At 36.8% G+C, this 18370-nt stretch overlaps 1 protein-coding gene across 7 annotated transcripts in view; it reads right to left on the reverse strand.

Moving 5' to 3' along the window:
- Window positions 1–1848: 1848 nt before the first annotated feature.
- Window positions 1849–18370, reverse strand: part of BLTP3B (bridge-like lipid transfer protein family member 3B) — a 53316-nt gene continuing 36794 nt past the window's right edge. For 6 of the 7 annotated variants that reach the window (XM_051784782.1, XM_051784781.1, XM_051784783.1 and 3 more), the window contains 8 exons: window positions 15956–17454; window positions 15350–15525; window positions 13918–14054; window positions 12212–12362; window positions 9335–9591; window positions 7342–7450; window positions 4565–4731; window positions 1849–3866 (listed from right to left, as the gene is read on the reverse strand). In XM_051784782.1, coding sequence (XP_051640742.1) covers window positions 3741–3866; window positions 4565–4731; window positions 7342–7450; window positions 9335–9591; window positions 12212–12362; window positions 13918–14054; window positions 15350–15525; window positions 15956–17454 — 2622 coding nt within the window. In that variant the 3' untranslated portion in view covers window positions 1849–3740. Of the gene's footprint in view, window positions 3867–4564; window positions 4732–7341; window positions 7451–9334; window positions 9592–12211; window positions 12363–13917; window positions 14055–15349; window positions 15526–15955; window positions 17455–18370 lie in introns of those variants that run through there. The other variant, XR_007904116.1, reaches the window with a different exon arrangement.

Below are 18370 nucleotides of genomic sequence, written 5' to 3' on the forward strand. Positions count from 1 at the left end.
GTTTTGCATCCCTTAATACTGATTAGCATGATCTTTGTGCTGTTCTTGCTTTCAGGTTCCATACTAAGCAGTACAAGATGAGGAGAGGCACTGCCACAGAACTAAACAGAGTACAGCTGAACACAGCCTTAGTGCCTGCACCACTGGAAACCATGTGTTAGCCTCAGGCCATGAGAGATGTGCTTCAGCACTACAGAGCCTGCCACTAGGTTCACACTGACAGGTATCTTCACCGAGGCAGAGGAAATGGGGCTGCTATTCAAAAGCTAGTCAGCAAAAGTGAAGTGGCATGGGTTGGAATTAAAAAAAGATAAAGTTGTATTGCAGGGCTGTCAAAAATTCATTTCCCTACTGGGAGGGATGAATTAGTGGATTTCACAGCGAGTGCCCACAATTTCATTGCTACTTAACATATTAGCAAGGTCATGTTCTGTCCCTACAACAGATAAAAAGACATTGAATTGTATCAACAGCTGAATTGGAATCTGAAGTACTCTTTAAAATTTGCAGATGGCAACAGTGAGCTGAAAATCTACTTCAAGCATTTTGTGATGAATGTTTTAAGAACTAGACAAACACTTTTTTTTTCATACAGAAACCATTTTCCTCATCATTACTTACGTGAAATCTGGTCATTGTGGAGAGTTTGCTTCTGCAATACCTTACATACATTTTGTACTCTTGGAATTGTAGATGCTTGATAAAGTCTTTACCTTTATTATCACATTCCCCTTACATTTATTGTAAAATTATTTTGAATAAAGGTAACCATTAGCATGTCAGATTGTAGGAAGTATTCTCTAGCTAGCAGTTATCCTTTAGAGATCAATTGTGATCTCAGTTTAAGACTCCCAAGTAAATTCCTAATCAAGACAGTGTCCAAACAGACATTGCTAATGGGACTGGGAAATAAAGGACTTAGGCAGGAGGGGGAAAAAAAAGGCAGTTCCCTCCTAGCCAGTGCCATGGTCCCTTGCACCAACAGCCATGGTGGGCTTAATCCAGGGAGCAGGGACATCAGAGAACAGGCACGATCTCCACGAAGCTGCCTCTCCAACAGGCCTTTTATAAGTAATACTGTAAGGCCACATAATTTTGATTTAAAACCGGTGCTTACCAACAACGGTAAGAGTTAGTGAGAACTGGAGCAGAGTGTGCCAGAATGATTCAATGACCGAGCCTGGGAAAGGGCACAGCCTCTTCAGGGTGAGCTAACATGAAAGCTTCGTTAGGCATTAAAACAGGATTTCTAAACAAGCTAACAAGTGTTCAACTGTAGACCAGTTTAAATTTCCACAGAAAATAAAAATAAAACTTGCTAACAGTTTGCCTGCAGGACTTCTGGAGTCAGTTTTCAGTATACACTGAGGTTCTCCAAGTTCTTTGCAGAATAAAAGCAGTGATTCATTCAAGAAGCTCTACTGATTGCATAACATTTCCTATCTAGGATTTAAGGAGGTTGTGTACACTGGCAGAGCCTGAGGATGAATTAAGCCTTTTTTTTGTTTTTAATCTGAGTCTTTTCATAGCTATGTTTAAATGCACTTTCAAAAGTTAATAAATGGACTTTCCCTCTGCATTTTTTTCAATAGCAAAACTCATTTCAGAGTGACACAGTACTATCACACTCAGTGTTGTCAAGCTCACAACCAAACACACCTACCTCTTCTGAACTGTGCACATATGATGCTCATTACTGCAAAACTGCCATGAAGTAGAAATGTATTCAGTTATAACAAAATGCCAGGAAGTGATACCCTGAATTTCAACATCTGAGAAGGGCTGGTTTGGGCTGTTGTTTTGAGTTTGATTTGTGTTTGGCTTTTCTCAAAAGAAGCAGGTACTAGCTTATGCAGTAATAAAGACAGGCATTTGATATTGCTATTTATTTCTTTTGAAAAATTAGACAATTCTCAATGTAATATTCTAGCAACATGCTACTAAGCGCTCTGTACATTCCTTTCTTCAGAATAATTCTAACTAGATCTTGGCAAGGATAAACCAAGTAAGAATTACTTTAATAGTACCAACCAGAATTAAACCAGTGGAGAAATACTCCCCTGAATCTGACATTGCATTTATGTGAAATTGCTGTATTGTCTTAAATAACTGTTGAAATACAAATATTTAATTTCTCTATTAGAAACATTGTATGTATATTTTTTCATCTTATTCAGAATAATAAAATAAAAATTTCCATGGGCATTAAGGGGAGTTTCAATGAGGGTTCATAAGGCAGGCTTTAAAATAGTGCCTGAACCAGTTCTTCCACAGAGTTCTTCATTAAAATCTACACAGTTTCAATAACTATTTTCGGCAGTGCAAATTATGTGTCCTCCAAAAAGTTTTAATGAAAACCATTTTAATTAAAACTAGTTTGACAGCCTGCATATGCAAAGTCAAACCACAGGATACTAAATAATTTAGGAAATTTGCCTGCATATCTACAAATAAAACTTCCCTCCAACATCCAATGGAGCAGAAACAATTGTGGTAGCAATTAAAAGATTTTAAGTTGTCAGATTCAAGGTCACTAGTTAAATTATTCAGTCATTTTTACTTCTAGCAAAGACAATCTCTTACAGGCATCTATAGTTTTATATGTTGTTTCCTAAATTGTTTAAAAGCACACTCTTATATTCTCTATTTTACAGTGTTGTGCTTTTTTACTTATCCATCTGTACCAGTTTTTAGCTGAAAGTTATTGTTCAATTTGTACAAATCACCCATAATTTAAACTGTATAATTACATTTCATGTAATCTCACAATTTCATTGGGTAATTAAGGGATTCTCTACAACTTTTTTATCAAAAAAAAGAAATATACAATTAATAAATCCCTGTAGGATTTTCCCCCCTCACGAGCACTGACACTACATATTTAAATACATTGAACCAAATCCTTGGGCATGTCTGATGAGTTGTGCAGAAATCAGACATGCATGCAAAATGGCTCCAAGCTCACCTGTCACAAAGGGCTGGATCCTAGTGCAGGGCTATATCCTCATCACAGAGAGAGTGAATGTCTAAGTTACATCAGCTATACAGATACAGTGGACCTTCACACAGAAGGAAAGCCCAGTAGTATGCCCTCTTACTTAAATTCTCCAGCATTTACTGTGGTATTTTAGGAGCACATATGGAAACGGTATAGGGAAGTCTATAGCACCAGAGGATTATTCTTAAAATCCTCTCTGGGCAAATTACACTGAATTTAGGGCCAGTTTAGGGGCTGGTATTTTAATTTTCAGTAGCTATACTATTCTAGAGGATCTAGCCCATATCATCATAGTGCAAATGTAACATCTTGTATGGATACCTTCTGGTAACAATCAAACAACATATCTTTAACAAACAGAGGTACAGTTTGTTAGTGAGGTGTGGTACATGTGGTACACCTTTTTTCACAGCTGAGCCATTCACTTTTCAGAAAACATTTTAAAAATAACATTTCCTTTGATAATATTAAAAGTAGATGATATGACTTTTTCGTTTGTAAATTAATAAAGTACAGTACAAACTGATTTTTTCCAAGTCAATTCAGTTTAAAATGAGCTGAAAAAAGTTACAATGTTTAATGAAAAATTCAGAATAGTACCTAGTTCACATACATTTTTTTGTAATGAGAAAACTTTGTCTGTGACCAAAAAATAACCACACCTTCAAGTGATTTACAGACAGTATTTTAGATGCCACCATCACCTGAAGTTCTGATGTTCTTGCACTGCCAGAACACTGTCCTACTGATGATCAACATTCATCTTCTTCATGTGATGAAGCAGGGCATCTTTTTCCATTTGGACCTCAGCAAGAGCCAGTTTGGCTTTGGCTAGTTCCCGTTTGAGACATTCATTTTCTTCAATAAGCTAAAATGATCGGTTGAGAAGACAAAGCTATTAGTATTCCTGCATACTGACAACTTTTTCCATTGCAGTAACTTTAAAATACTATATGCTCACATTCATTCCTGGGCAGAGGCTTGCTGGGACTGAGTCAATTGCAACTGATTCCCAGTTAATGAGTGCAGAACACAGAGAGCTGATGCAAATTAGCTCAAAAGGCAGGATAGCCAGTGTTTCAGCTATGCCATTTCTATTCTGGAGTGGAGTGGAAACGACCCCAGGTTCTGAGCTCCAGGAACGGATTCTTACGCAGTAGAAAAAACAACCAAATGATGTGTGGATGTGTTCTGTCCTCATTGATTCAAAACCCAGGTATGACTGATAGATTAGTAAGGGTCTGACTAAACAGCCTGGTCCCTTGTGTTTGTACAGAGATGTGTTGTGTTGTACAAGGATGAGGGAGATGGGGAGAAGAAAAAAACTTATAAAACTCCCTCTGATGTAAAGGAAAAGAATCAGTGTGCAGCGTATTACTACCCTATTTAGAAAGCAGTATTAAATTGCTGAGCCATACTATAATATCCATGATCCGTATTTTCCATCTCAAACAGATTTCTAAACAGAAGTATATCCCACCCCCAGATAACCTAACTATTATGATGATTAAGGATTGTAACATAATTTTGAGGGGGCAGAGGGAAGTAAAAATCAATTCTAAATACCTCATTTTTAAGGAAGTCCGCTGAATCTCTGCTTGATTTAGAAGGTCTGGGAATTTCACAAGTAATCTGTGTGGCTTGATCCTTTGTTTTACATTCAACAGGTTCCACTGTTTGCTGCAATGCACTACTTGAATTCATCTTTGACACATCATTTATTTTTTGATTATCTGTATCACAGAAATAGTGCATAGGGGTTTTGTCAAAATTTTTTAAAGGTTGGTTCTTATCAGTACAAAATTAAAAGCACCTCAAACAAATATACTTATGATATTAAGTACTTTTATATTAGCGTCTCAAAATCAAATTTAAGAATAAAAAAAAATTAAAACTCATAACCTTTTAGAGAAAAGGAGGGAAGGAGCAATATGTAACTTCCAGCCTGAAGGAAATAAACACATTTTTATACTGACCAATAGCATCACCACAGAATATGCACTCTGAATAATGAGAAGTTTGAGAACCATTAATATTGCTATTAATATACTGTCTACAGGTCTCTCTGAAGACTGCATTTACATTTGAAGACACAGTGAGATAAACCTGCTGGATCAAGTTTTTAAATTAGATAATACCTTTAATTACTTGGCATTAAAGAAGCTTTCTAGCATTTGTAACTGAAGTGCACTATAATATCTGTTAAAATATACTGTTGTACACCAAGAGGAAAAGTGAGAGTCATGGTTCTCAGTAGTCTAAAAAATACTCTGTGACTGTTTTGTTTTTTAAACATTTCCTTCTAAACAAGAGTTTTCTGTTCATTACCCCCTCCTCTCACCAGACACTGAGGACTCAAAAAATGTAGCACTACAGACATGTATTGCTGATGTGCAGATGGCATTTAACCTATGCCTTTGAAGTCACTGTGCCTGAGCAGTCCAAGACATGTATAGGGATCAAAGCACTTCAGCAAAAAGGGAAAAAAATACAAGCTGAAAGAAACCTTAAAACTATTTTCTAACTATATTACTAAACTTTCAATGTTTAGTATAAAAAGATGACCAAAATACATTGTACATCTTTAAGAACTCACACAATGCATTAGATAACGTGCAAAAATTAAAATACAAGCAAATCATGCCACAGCACACCTCTGAGAAGTCTGGTCCATCCCTGATATACCTTCCCATCAGGTGGATGAAGGGGGCATTAAGATCACCCTGCAGCCTCTCAAGTCATCCAATCTCAGCCTTCCTCAAGTCATGCAATACATTGCATATTGCTGGACTAACATATTCGGGACCTGGATGAAAGGGTGGGTGCACTCTGCAGTTTTGTGAACTCCACCAAATTGAGGGGTAGGTGACTGACACACTGATGGGCAAAGCTGTTCTGCAGAGGAACCTGGACAGGCTGGAGAGATGGACTAACTGGAGCCTCATGAAGTTGAGCTGAAGCTAGTGTGAAGTCCTGCAGTTGAGAGTCAATAACCTCTTGCTCTGCTATAGGTTGGGAACCAACTGAACAGAAAGCAAAATTGCACAAAATGACCTGTAGGCATTGGTCAACAAGCTTTATCATGAGTCAGCAGTGAGCTCTGACAGCAGAAACCAGGGACATTGCAGGCTGTACTAGCAAGGGTATAGATAGCAAGATGAGGGAAGTTATTATTCCCCAATACTCACACCGGTGAGACCACATCTGGAATACTGGATCCAGTTTTGGATTCCCTAGTGTGAGAAAGTATAGATACTGACAGCAGAGGACCACCAAGAGAATTGTGGCCAGGAGCACATGATGTACAAATGAGGGGCCCAGCAACATGCACTCGTGAAATCTGAAGAGAAGACTGTGGAGTGATCTTAATGCCACCTTTGCCTGCCTAGTGAAAGGGTATAGAGAAGATGGACCAGATGTCCCTGAGGTGCTTGGCAAGTGCTCAAGCACCTCTGTCTGAGAGGGTAGACAGGAGGCAATAGACACAAGCTGCAACAAAGGAAATTCCAATTACACAACACCAAAAAAAATAACCATAAGAGTGGCAAACACTGGGACAGATTACTTATGGTAGGTTGTGGTATCCTTTTTTGATGCTCAAAACTTGCCTGGACAGGGCATTGAGCAACTTGATCTAATCTGCCCCTGCTTTGAGCTAGGAGTAGGACCAGATGACCTCTAGAGGCTCCTTCCAACCTAGATTATGATTCTTTGACATATCTGTGAAAGACAACAGTAAAGTTCCAGCTCTATATGTATTGCCTTGTTGTGAGTATTTAGTATTTGCCCATGCATGTAAAAAAACCCCAATCCTGTAAGCACATACATGCTTCATGAAAAGTAGAATGTTAAATCACTATTCTAAATGCAAATCTCAGTGCAACCTGCTGCCAGGACTGCACTGCGATACACAGAATTGGAAATTGCTACTTGCACTTCTTAAATAGTCTTTTATTTACAAAATAAATATTACACAAGACCACAAAGATGGTAACCATCCTGGTAATCTGTAAAGAAAAGCATTTTTTTTGTTTGGTTTGTACTCAAAGGAACCTTAAAATTACCATGATGAAGTGATATGCACTGATGAAACATTTCCTGATGATGTTGTATGCATATTTTTATTTCTTTCAGGCCGATTCAGCCGTGGGTTATCACAGCCAGTATACTATTCAAAAAGGTAATTTTCCTCTATGTGACAACACTTAGAATTAAGGCATATGGCAACAACAGCTTCCACAAATTATCATCAGTTATCTTTTCATTATTAGCCACATGTACGCACAAAGGAAATAACAGTAAGATTATAAAACTGAGATATCAAGGTGCAGGATTATACAAACCTCTAATGACAAAAGTGCCATCATCATTTCTTTCTATCCAGAGTATGTCAATATGCAGTTTTATGGGTACCACCTCAGATGCCTTGAGATTTTCACGTGGACTATCATCCTAAAAAATACACGTATTTGAAAATGAGTTTACCAGGAAACCAAAATAGCTAATTAGGATGTTCGTTTAAACATAAGTGGATTTAATGAAACTTGAAAGGGAACATTTCAAAGTAGAATTTTCTAACAGGATCTTCACTAAACTTTGCCTCCATTTTTTCCCCCAGGGATCGTATTAAAGGCTCAAATTTATCTGTGGAATAAGTCTGCTGAACTCAATATATAGTCTGACTAAAATACTTCAAAGTGTTTTCACAGGCATCTCAATAAGATTATATCCCAACTCAAGACATTCTTTAGCTCAGGAACCTTCCAAGTCAGAGATAAGAAGCCTGCACTACATAGTATCTGATTTTCCCTTGAACTGTTTTAAGGATTGAATGGGTACAGCTATCATTCTTGAGCAGATTTTGTCTTTTTAGAATTTAGCTTGGGATGACACCAGCTGCATTTTAGTTATATTACTGTACTCAACAGAAGAGGAACTTCACAAATTAGTTCTTTGGGGACTCCCCATGAAGTCTTTATAGTTCATTACCCCTGTCAAGCAGAGTAATGCAGCCAGTATAATCACAAACTATACATATCAGCATTAAACACATACCAACAAAGATATTGAGATATAACTTCCAAAGTTTCTTGAAACAGCATCGAGATTGCAGTAGAAAATGCAAACAAGAAAATAATCTTTCTTAAATTCTTCCCCTGCCATAAAACACACTGCATCGTATCATGCAGAAACAATAGAAGAACACACTACATCAAATAGGCAATGCAGCAAACATTTAAACCATATCCTCTTGCTCCTTATTACCCAACAACTCTATAGAAATGAATCATTTGTATGTCAAATTTGCAGTTTGTCAACCATCATGAATAACTTCACCATGACTTGTGTGCACTGCTGAGCGAGCACTTCAGTGCTTTTGCTGCCAAGGAGACTCTTGTTGCCAGTTTATTAATGTACATTCCCCACCTCAAGCAGCTGCTTTCTCAAGAATGATCTTAGTAGAATCAAGGCCTTAGCCTCAGATGTAGAACTGGAGCTGCTCTTCCAGTCCTCACTCTTTTCAGAGTTTATATGGGTGATTAATACTTTCCAAAGCAATGGTACAATTATTGTTAAGTTTCTTTGTGTTACTATTGCTCCACACCCCCCAAAAAAGTGTCCTTATCTTTATATTCAATGGTTGTGCAGTACAGGACTCATTATCTCCTTTACATGGCTGAAAGAAAATCCCCAAGGAGAGTTTAGCAGGAGTGTCCTCTTAATGTTACTATTTTAAACTACGGTGGTGAGAAAAGCTTGCATTATTTAGTATCTGTTTCTAGGTAGAGCAGAACATGAAATCTGGGTTGTAAGAAACAGTGTATAAGTGATTTGAACTGGAATTCTATAACCTTTTCCCTTCTTTTGTACTGAACTTTCATTGCTTGGCAAGTGCTAAGGATAATTTCAATTATCCTCCAAGGAGGAGAGAGAAATAACCGTTAAAATCCGTGGTTTGTAATTAGAAAACCATTACTTTGCTAAGCAAAAAAGCCCAACCAGGAAAACCCACATTGTGCCTCTAGAAGCTTGGTATACCTTGCATTTAAAATTACCAGACACTGTCACTCTACAAGAGAGACTTAGGAGAGGAGGAAAAGGTATAAAATGTTAATTCATACAAGTAGCTTGGTCATGCAGATAATTCCCCTCTAGGCATACCACAGAGCTAACCAAATCTATGGATTTTTAAATTGTTTTAGTGTTATCTAAAGACCTTCCAGAGTACGATAGCAATTTCTTTGAAGTTAACTGTATCCAGATTAGTAGTTTATCATCAAAGAAACAAGAACACAATTTCTTTTAAAGCAGCCAAATATCTCATTGTTAACATACTTTTAAATTAATCCTTGCATTAGAAACTTTTATCTTCATAGGCATCACTTCTGCAACAGTTTCATCTTCTAGAAAATGCTGAATGTTTGTGAGGGAAGATGTTAGAAATTCAGCACTGAAGTTCTCCACATGACACTGAAGAAAACCATTTTTCACAGCTAGCAGTGAATGTACAACAGCACTAGGACCATTTTCCCATCTCAGACTAATCTCAGGTGATGAATTAAGAGATCCAGTCACAGATTTACAGTCAGAACCTGTTGCAAAAGGAAAACAAATTTGCATTAAAATTTAGCACCATACAAAAAAACAATTATGATGTAATTATTTGTCTCTATTGTCCAACTGATTGTCCAGAAAGTACCTTAAAAGTATTATCCACAATAGGCAGCATTACAAATACACAACTTCAGAGCAAATTTCCAAGCATATCACTTCAAAGTACAAAAAATAAACTAAGAATACATACAAGGACTAGTACCTCACTGTGACAACAGAAAGGACAATGCAGAAGTATCACCACCCACAAAAAAATTTGTGTTTCCTTGGTGCCTTGACAATGGAAAACCAACTATTCAGTCTCAGCCATTAAGTCAATTTTAGTTATCTTGCAGATATTTGAAAGAGGCAGAATCAAGGGAAGATGGAGTAAAAATTGCATTAAACAATTTGGAAGCTGTTATGAACTGCTGTTTCCTTCTCACAAGCATGTCAAGCATGATAAGGTCTCAGTAAAATCACTGTCCTTCCCACAGAACCTCTGCCATATTCCATCCCCCCTTCTTTTGTTACTGCTGCCAGACAAGATCTGATAAAGGCATAGTCCTGCATCCAGGCCTGCAGGGAATTGCACAGTTGCCACATTGCCCTCAGCTTACTCTAGATTTTAGGTACATTTTTCCCTTTCTACATCTACTGCATTAACAGTATAATACATTTTAAATGGTTATTTTCACCCAGAACACCTTCATAGACTGTAATTATAACTTGAGTATTCGCTGCTTTGCATAGTTCTTCAGTTTACTGGTTACAGCTGTTAATGTAGCACCTAAAGTTTTATTAAAGGTCATGGAGAAAGAGTTGCCTCTAGTGGGATATTATTGTACACGTTTGCTCACTTGTTCTTTTAGTGGTATTTTGTTACTGTTAACTCATTTAAATGGTATTTTTTGATCCGATTCTCAAGCTTTTCCCCCTTTGTTCTTCTAATAGAATAAATGTAGGAGATGGGAAGCAGCAGTGGCTGCAGAAGATTTCCTGACTCAGTACAGAAAGCATAGCCCTGCAGTGGAGAGATGTACATTATAGAATCAGAGTGACTAGCAATGTACAAAAAAAGTGGTATTGGCCCACCCATTCAGGTACCCACCAGAAAGAGGAAGGAAGTCTTTGAAGATCCCAATCATGTTTTAACCTTTTGTCCACAAAATAATCAACCAGTGCATAAATCTCTCATAATCAGCTAAACCAGAGGAAGCAGGTTCTAGTTGTAGAACACATGTGAGAGCAGGAAGGTGATATGTTCATACTGTTTACTCCCTCTGGTTTTTACAAAGGATATGGCAGATAACCAGAAATCAATTTGCCTGCTGTAAGAACTGAAGGTCAGCCATGAGTCTTCCCTGTTAGACCTCCTACTTGCCTTGATACTTGAATACAATATGGTAGAACAGCTGCTCCAGGCAGCAGCTGCTGGCAATGGCTCAGCTGACCAGTAAAGGGGTTCTTTAGCCTGGGCATCAGAGGCTGTGGCACCTCTGAAGCTGAAGCACAACCTCCTGAACAAAACCCATGCTGCTAGAAGGTTGAAATAAAACATAGCAGCCAACAGCTGTTATAGCTATTTCCCAGGAAAGGAGATGAACCAGAAGCAGGAAGCAGGTGCATCAGGGATCTGCCCAAAAACCCTATGGCACAGCAGAGCTGGCATCCAGCAATCCATGTGGAAGGCTGGCAGAGGGGAGCAAAGAAATGTGACATGAAGTGGCATACCAATACTTCATGCCAAGGAAAGAACCTCACTGTATGAGAACTTGGTGAATGTATGTGTGGCACTCATGCCCAAGAAAAGCTCTGACAATACACTGGTTGATCTAGTTGTGCAGATGTCTGGCATGAAACTACACTCTGTTTCTATCAAGCTTTAAAAAACAAACACCCCCACAACCCCCCCCCAAAAAAAGGTGGTCTGTCCTCACAGCTAATCTTTCTTAATAGAGAATAATTTTTAAAGTTTTCTTAAACCAAATATTATAAGTCTGTTTAAACTGTGGGTGTAATTTAATCTAGAAAAACAGATCTTGAAAAAAAAGAACAGCCCTTCAAACAAAGGTACATTAAGCAAAGTGTTACTAGGGACATAAGGGAGTTCCATCTTCACAAAACAATAACCAGTGTAACGCGTTGTGGTTTCACCCCAGCCAGCAGCCAAGCACCACACAGCCGCTCACTCACTCCCCCACTGCAGGACTGCAGAGAGAACTGGAAGGGTAAAAGCTAGAAAACTCGTGGGTTGAGATAAAGACAGCTGAATAGGGAAAGCAAAATCCAAAACATAGTCCCATACCAGCAACTACGAAGACAATTAAGTCCACCCCAGCCAAAACCAGCACATAATGCAACTAACTTCATTTTTTAAAAAGCAAACTAATGACCAGAATTCAATATAATGCATTTTTTTACCCACACAAGCATAAATGGTCCCATTTATTTGTTATCTTCCCTTTTAATGTATCGTAAGCAGGAAAGAAATCAGAGTTCTAAACCAGCATAAAAACGGATGCTATTGAACTAATATAAAACTGTGTTTGCATCTTTATTTACTTAGAACAAATATTTCCAGCTTCAGTTTCCCAACACTGAATTGGTAGTCCTTACCAACAGTTCTGTTGCACAGATAGTGTCGAACACTAATGTTTCCCAACTGATGTGGTATCACTCGGTTGACCTGCAGGCAAATTTCTGTGTCCTCACCCCTGATGTCGATTTCACCATTAACACCAAATACTTGAAAAACCACAACAGACATCTGTCAATAAAAACAAGATAAAACAATATAAGATTATAAGATGAATTTATAGTGATTATTGTTTCTAGGATCTGTTTAAACCTTTTCCATCACAAACCCCTTTGTATCCAAAACCCTAACTCACAGAAAAGCACAAAGTTTTCTCATTTCTGCTTTTCTTTTTGGCTTCATAATGCTCAACTGTCCAAAGACAGACACTTGTATTTATAACCCACTGACACCAATTCAGAATTGGCTAGAAAAGCCATGAAAGTGAGACAGACTTTTTCCACTCTGACAGAGAAGCACATGATCTATGTGACACCTGAAATTTCCTAAGGCTGCATTCAACTTTACCCATATCATAAGCACAACCAAGCATTTGTGGTGCTGAATCAGACCAGGTTAAAGAGCCAGGAGAGGGTACTAAACTTTAGCTATCTGCATAGTAGTCAGCCCTTTTTCTCTATTTATTGGGTTGCAGTATTTTTTTTAAAAGAAGTAGAAGCCAGTTTTAAATCAGCTTTGATATCAGAAGGTGTGTGTCCATCATCATTACTGCTGTTTTGGGCTCATTTTTCTAATGACTTTTAGTTACAGTCTACAAGTAGAAAAATATGCTAAAATGTATTTGCATAAAAATCCGAATGAATTATGTTTTTTCCATATTACCTATATGCATAGGTGATTGAGAATTTACTTAAAAGGAATCAATAATTCAAGTGAGTTGCTTTTTTTTATTTTTTAAAAAATGAAGGCGATCCACAAATATTTTAAAGCAAAGGCAGGATTACATGACTAACATTACTGAAAAGGAAAATACATCAGCAAGCACACAAGATATTTCAGTAAATTCACTGTCTTCCTTTGGGCCCATATTGTCCTAGGTTTCCACTTCATGACCTTAACTGATAGAACACAATTTGAGAAGCATTGATTAGGACCAGGATCAGCATGGAATAAGTACGCAGGCAGATGAAAAAACTGGACCCTGCATGGTGTCTCAGGCAAGGAATCTCTTTCTACATGTGCTAGTCTTATAACCTTCTCTAAACACTGGGCATTGTCCTGACATAATCCTGGACAAGAGGCATCTCTGATCTGACCCCGCAGCACACTTAATACAGTGTATTTGAAAATTCTACAAAATGCTACCAGTGCTTAGGAAATATCTTCATATTAGAGATGTCAGAGTTATGGTGCTTTCTCTTAGCTATATGTGATAATGATGATGAAAAGCTCATTTTAAATATCAGATTCAACAGAGTATAAAAGAATGTGATAGTATTAAAAAAATATTGTTGTATACTAAAGCATAAATATTTTCTGACATTTTTAAGTGGCTACTGTCATTTCTCAACAGTGGCTATAGAGAAGATAACAAAGAGAATGCTCAGTGGAACTTGGATTGTAATCATTTGTACTTAACACAAGTGCACTAGATCTGTAAGCTTATATAATGCACTAACAAAAGCTGCCAAAATTAGTTGAAAAATCACCTCTAAAAACAATCATTTTAGTTCTATTTTAAGGTTTAATTTACTGAAGCATGTATTCTCATGGAATACAATATTACCATTTCTTCACTGGTCTCATGGGCATTCTCTGAAGCAGCGCTCATGGCATCTGGAGATGACCCATCACAATTTTCAATCACTGTGCCTCCTTCATGGGCATTTTCTGATGGACTTTGATAGTTTGTGGCTGTAATACCTTCCATATATACATCAGAAAAAAATGCAAAGTTAGCATTTGCACTCCTACATTAAGAATAAAGTCAGTGTTTGTTACTGTATGCATACATTAATTCATTTTTTAAGATGAGTTGAATGGCTTATTAAACAAATATTTGTGATTGAACTGCCAAATCCATTCCTCTTACAGAGTTCAAAGTTCTAGATGCTATGCAAGTAAAGCAGAATATAGTGACAAAACCAAAACAGCAGTCTACATGCATTGTTAAAAAATTCTGAATCTTCCAAATCAAATATAAACCTGATCAAGCAGAAAAAAAAAGGTTACAGATTCCAAGTTGTGTATCTAAAATACAGCACAGTGCCTTTAGAGCAAATGTTTGTGGTTTTATGTTTAGAGAAATAAGCTACATATATTTTCATTAGAGTAATCATGGTATTGTTTCCTTGACAACTAGAAAGCATAGAGACTTAACCTGCAGTTAAATACTGTTTAACAAGCCAAAAAGACATATAAAGTTATTTAAAATGAAAAATATATTTTATGGCATACTCCCACATAAGCACATACAGGAATACTCCTACAATTCAAATATATAACAGGTTTGCAAGTGAAGCAGTCTTCTCATTATTGCTCTAGACTGAAGAGAAATCCTACAGAAAAAAAGTAGTCATTATTTATTCAAAGTAGAATTTATCAGAAAACAGGTACCAATAAGGTCTTCTTACTCTATTTCCTGACATTAGAAAATTATTTAATCAGTATATGCACAGACGAGCAAAAATTGGACAAACAGATGCTGTTAGACAGTCAACAGCTAGGAACTGCTCCTTAAGGACCAAACTGCAAGGAGACTACCAAATTTATCTGCCTGGTAACTAGCATGGTGAGCATTAGTGAAAATCCATTTCTTTTTCATCTACTTTTAAACCGAAAGCTTCTTTACCACTTCAAGCATAATACTGATTCAGGGAACAACCTGTAAATACTTGCAGCCAAAGCAACAGGTTTTAAGTAAAGCAGGGAACAAGTTCTGCTTGATTCAAAGTTGCAACACAGCACTTCAGTGCTCTTACTTTCCTCAAGAGAGGAAAAAATTAGTAGTGTTAAGTACCACTGCTTAAGTAGCACACCTTATTTTCCCTTGAAACGATGTTTGGTGAATATACTGAGTATTACTGACTGGTGAAGGCAAAAAAAATAGTCTCGTAAAGTATCCAGGTTTTGCTGGACTAGAATCCTTTTGAGTATTATTTTAGTTATAAACAACATTTTCGTGTATTGCTTAAAAATATTTTCTTAAACCTACTTACCTTTCTCCAGAAAGCTTTGACTGTCACTTCCATCACTCTCTATCAAATGATCCTCTAGCATCATACTATCAATAGAGATGGTATCCAGAGAGACTTGTGATGGACTTCTCTTCATATTTTTGTAAGAAACAGAGAATGCAGGGAGGTTGGATGAGCAGCGTTCCTTAGGCTTAGCACTTTAAAATTAAAGATATTAGGAAATTATTATTTCAAATTAAAGGAAAGACACAGAATTTACTTAAAAAACTTGCTCTAAACTAGGCAAGACATAAAAAAACCCTCTGATTATTCAATAATCCTTTGACAAGTAAAAGAACTAAATGTAGAAACGACATGCATTCCTCTGGGTATTTGTGTCAACACTTTTCTCAATACATATTTTATAACATTTGAACTGAAAGTAAATAGTTTTAATCAATTAACTAACACTTCCTTTTAGCTTTCACTGAATGCTGGTTACTGCATATCTTTCTATATACTTTAAAAATTTTCATCTACTAGATGTTCACTTCCAGACTGCTAAAAATACTAGAAGTATGTGGCCAACAAGATTGCTAAATATTTTCAAAGAGTAGGAAAACTGATTTAGTATTAAATCTTCTATACCTTGATGAAGACTGGGATGCAAACATTTTAACTGAAGTCACTTGGTCTTTGTTGATTTCAAGCTCTTCAGATTCTAAGGCAGTTTCTGTTTCCAAGTCATTGACTTGGTTAGGACAGCCTTCAGTTGTGCCTTCCTGTTCATTTAACTTATTTGAGAATATATTTCTGTCATCCTCTTTATCAATGAAAAATTCAGTAGAATCTTCTCTCTTATTCAGAATGGACACTGAATCCCTAGGATTAAAGCTACTTTTCTCACTTAGAGGTCCACAGACCTCCTCTGAATCACTTCTACTAAAGAGTCCACTGCTTCCTCCTTCACTTGTATCTCCCAAACCTTTATCTGATGCATCATCTGAAAATGACATTCCTTTCTGAAAATCTGTATTACTGTCTGATTTAAACAAAAGAGGATCTATTAAAATTCCTTTATTAACTTCAGCATTCAGAGGCTTGCAGTCATTTACATAATTAAAATTAGTAATACCAGCTTCCACTATCTTACTACCAACTAATTTACTCTCTGAAGTAAGAGCTTCCCCATTTCCCACAGGGGAGAGTTCTGATGCCACGGGACTTCCTTCTTCCACAACAGGAGACTTACAAGGGTTTCCCTGAGTCACTGGATGGAGTAGTAAGGCTATTTCTGCACTTTTCAGTAGGATCCCAATGCAGACATCTGTTTGCTTTGCAGGTTTTCCTGTCACTGCTTCTACGTCATTCCTTAAGTTTTCCAGGAGCAATACAAGAGATTCATGGAGAAACAGCAAAAAAAGATACTGGTAGTGATTGATCTGCACGCTTACATGTTTCTGAACATGGACAAGAACATGTACATCTGCATCAGAGGAAGAGCTTTCAGAAAGCACTCCTGAAGTCTCAGACATTTGAATGCCATTGGTCAAGGGCTCTGTCTCAGTGCTGTAATATTCCTTTAGAAGTTTTTTACGTTGCAATCTATTAGCAAGATCACTAGATTCACTTCTTGGAATGTTCAAAGCTGTCTGATTATGCGATAAAAGCTCTTTTTGTGACTTTGCAAATCTTACAGGCTGGCAAATCCAAAGTGAAAGCGGGAATGAGTCCACAAAGCTTATTGGTCGGCCTTTCCCACTTTTCGTTCCTTCATAATCTATCCAAAACTGGGAAAAATGCAAAGCCCAAACATCAGTAGCTGCAGATGTCTTTAATGCATATTTATTCAATTTTGGGATGATATAACCTTTATAAACATCATGCATTTTAGTGTCTTGTTCATGAGCATGTCTCTGGAAGATTGGATGCAAAAGATTAAAATTTTTCTGGGACTTAGGAAAACTGGTGAAAGTTCTACTAAAAAATTCAGAGTCTTTGAAGTTCTGAAACAAAGCTTCTAGATCAGAGTGTCTGCAGTTTGGTGAGCATCTGGTGTTCGTAGCAATCATCTCTGAACTTTGAATGGAAAGTGCACGAGGTTGATCTTTATGAATTTCAGATTTGTTTTCAAATGGGATGATGATCTGCAAGGGAGAAATATATTTGTCTAGTTAGAAATATGTAGCTTAAGAAGGTATACAATTAAAGAAACAAAATAATAGCCACGACAGCTAAAACAAAGTAATATAATTTTATGAGAGCAGGGATAAGTCAGGCTCACAGTCTATGATTTATGTTTCCTCTAATTTTCAAGAAGGATGCTGTGGCATCTAAACCTCAATGTTTGTACAGAATGTAAGGGTCTCAGGCTTTTCTTATCTGAAGGTCTTAAATTTAGTTCAGCTACATTAGGCTGAAGTGTCTCATTTCTTCAACTGAGAAACAGCTTGGTAAAAAGTTTCTTCAAGTGTTTCAAAAATTTATAACTTTGAAAAACAGAGAATTATAATTTGGAGTTCAATTTGATTTGTCAAATAAGGTTTTTCACTACACTGAGTACTACAATATTTTATTTCTATATTAAGGTAAAAGCAAACACTTAAATGTGCTAATGCAGCTAATGTTCCTAATATTGCAGAATACAGAATAGGTATTTCTGACAATTATCTGATAATAATAATACATTTTTTCATCACAAAAATAACAATATGCTCCAATTCCTAAAAACCATCAAAAGAGTTCGGTAAACTGTATTTTATTTAACTTGAGTATTTTTAGTGCCAGTTTTAACGGTAACACATTTTATGCCAAATCCTGTATCTGATGTTGTTAACATGGACCTTGGCCACACTAGTTTTGGTACTATCAGTGATACTACCTTCTGTCACATCTCCATGCTGAATCTAGAAAGCAGGAGTAAAAAAAAAGTCATCTTAATAACACTTAAAGATGGGAGTAATGAAGTTTCTTCAAGTCCATACAAGGACTCAGAACAAAATAAAAAAATGAAATAATTACTATATGATATATAAACATCGAGCACACCATTAAAATAGTAAT

This window comes from Manacus candei, unplaced genomic scaffold (genome assembly GCF_025592945.1).
Source record: "Manacus candei isolate 608988 ecotype Guabito, Panama unplaced genomic scaffold, ASM2559294v1 h1tg000018l, whole genome shotgun sequence".
Taxonomy (NCBI): Eukaryota; Metazoa; Chordata; class Aves; order Passeriformes; family Pipridae; genus Manacus; species Manacus candei.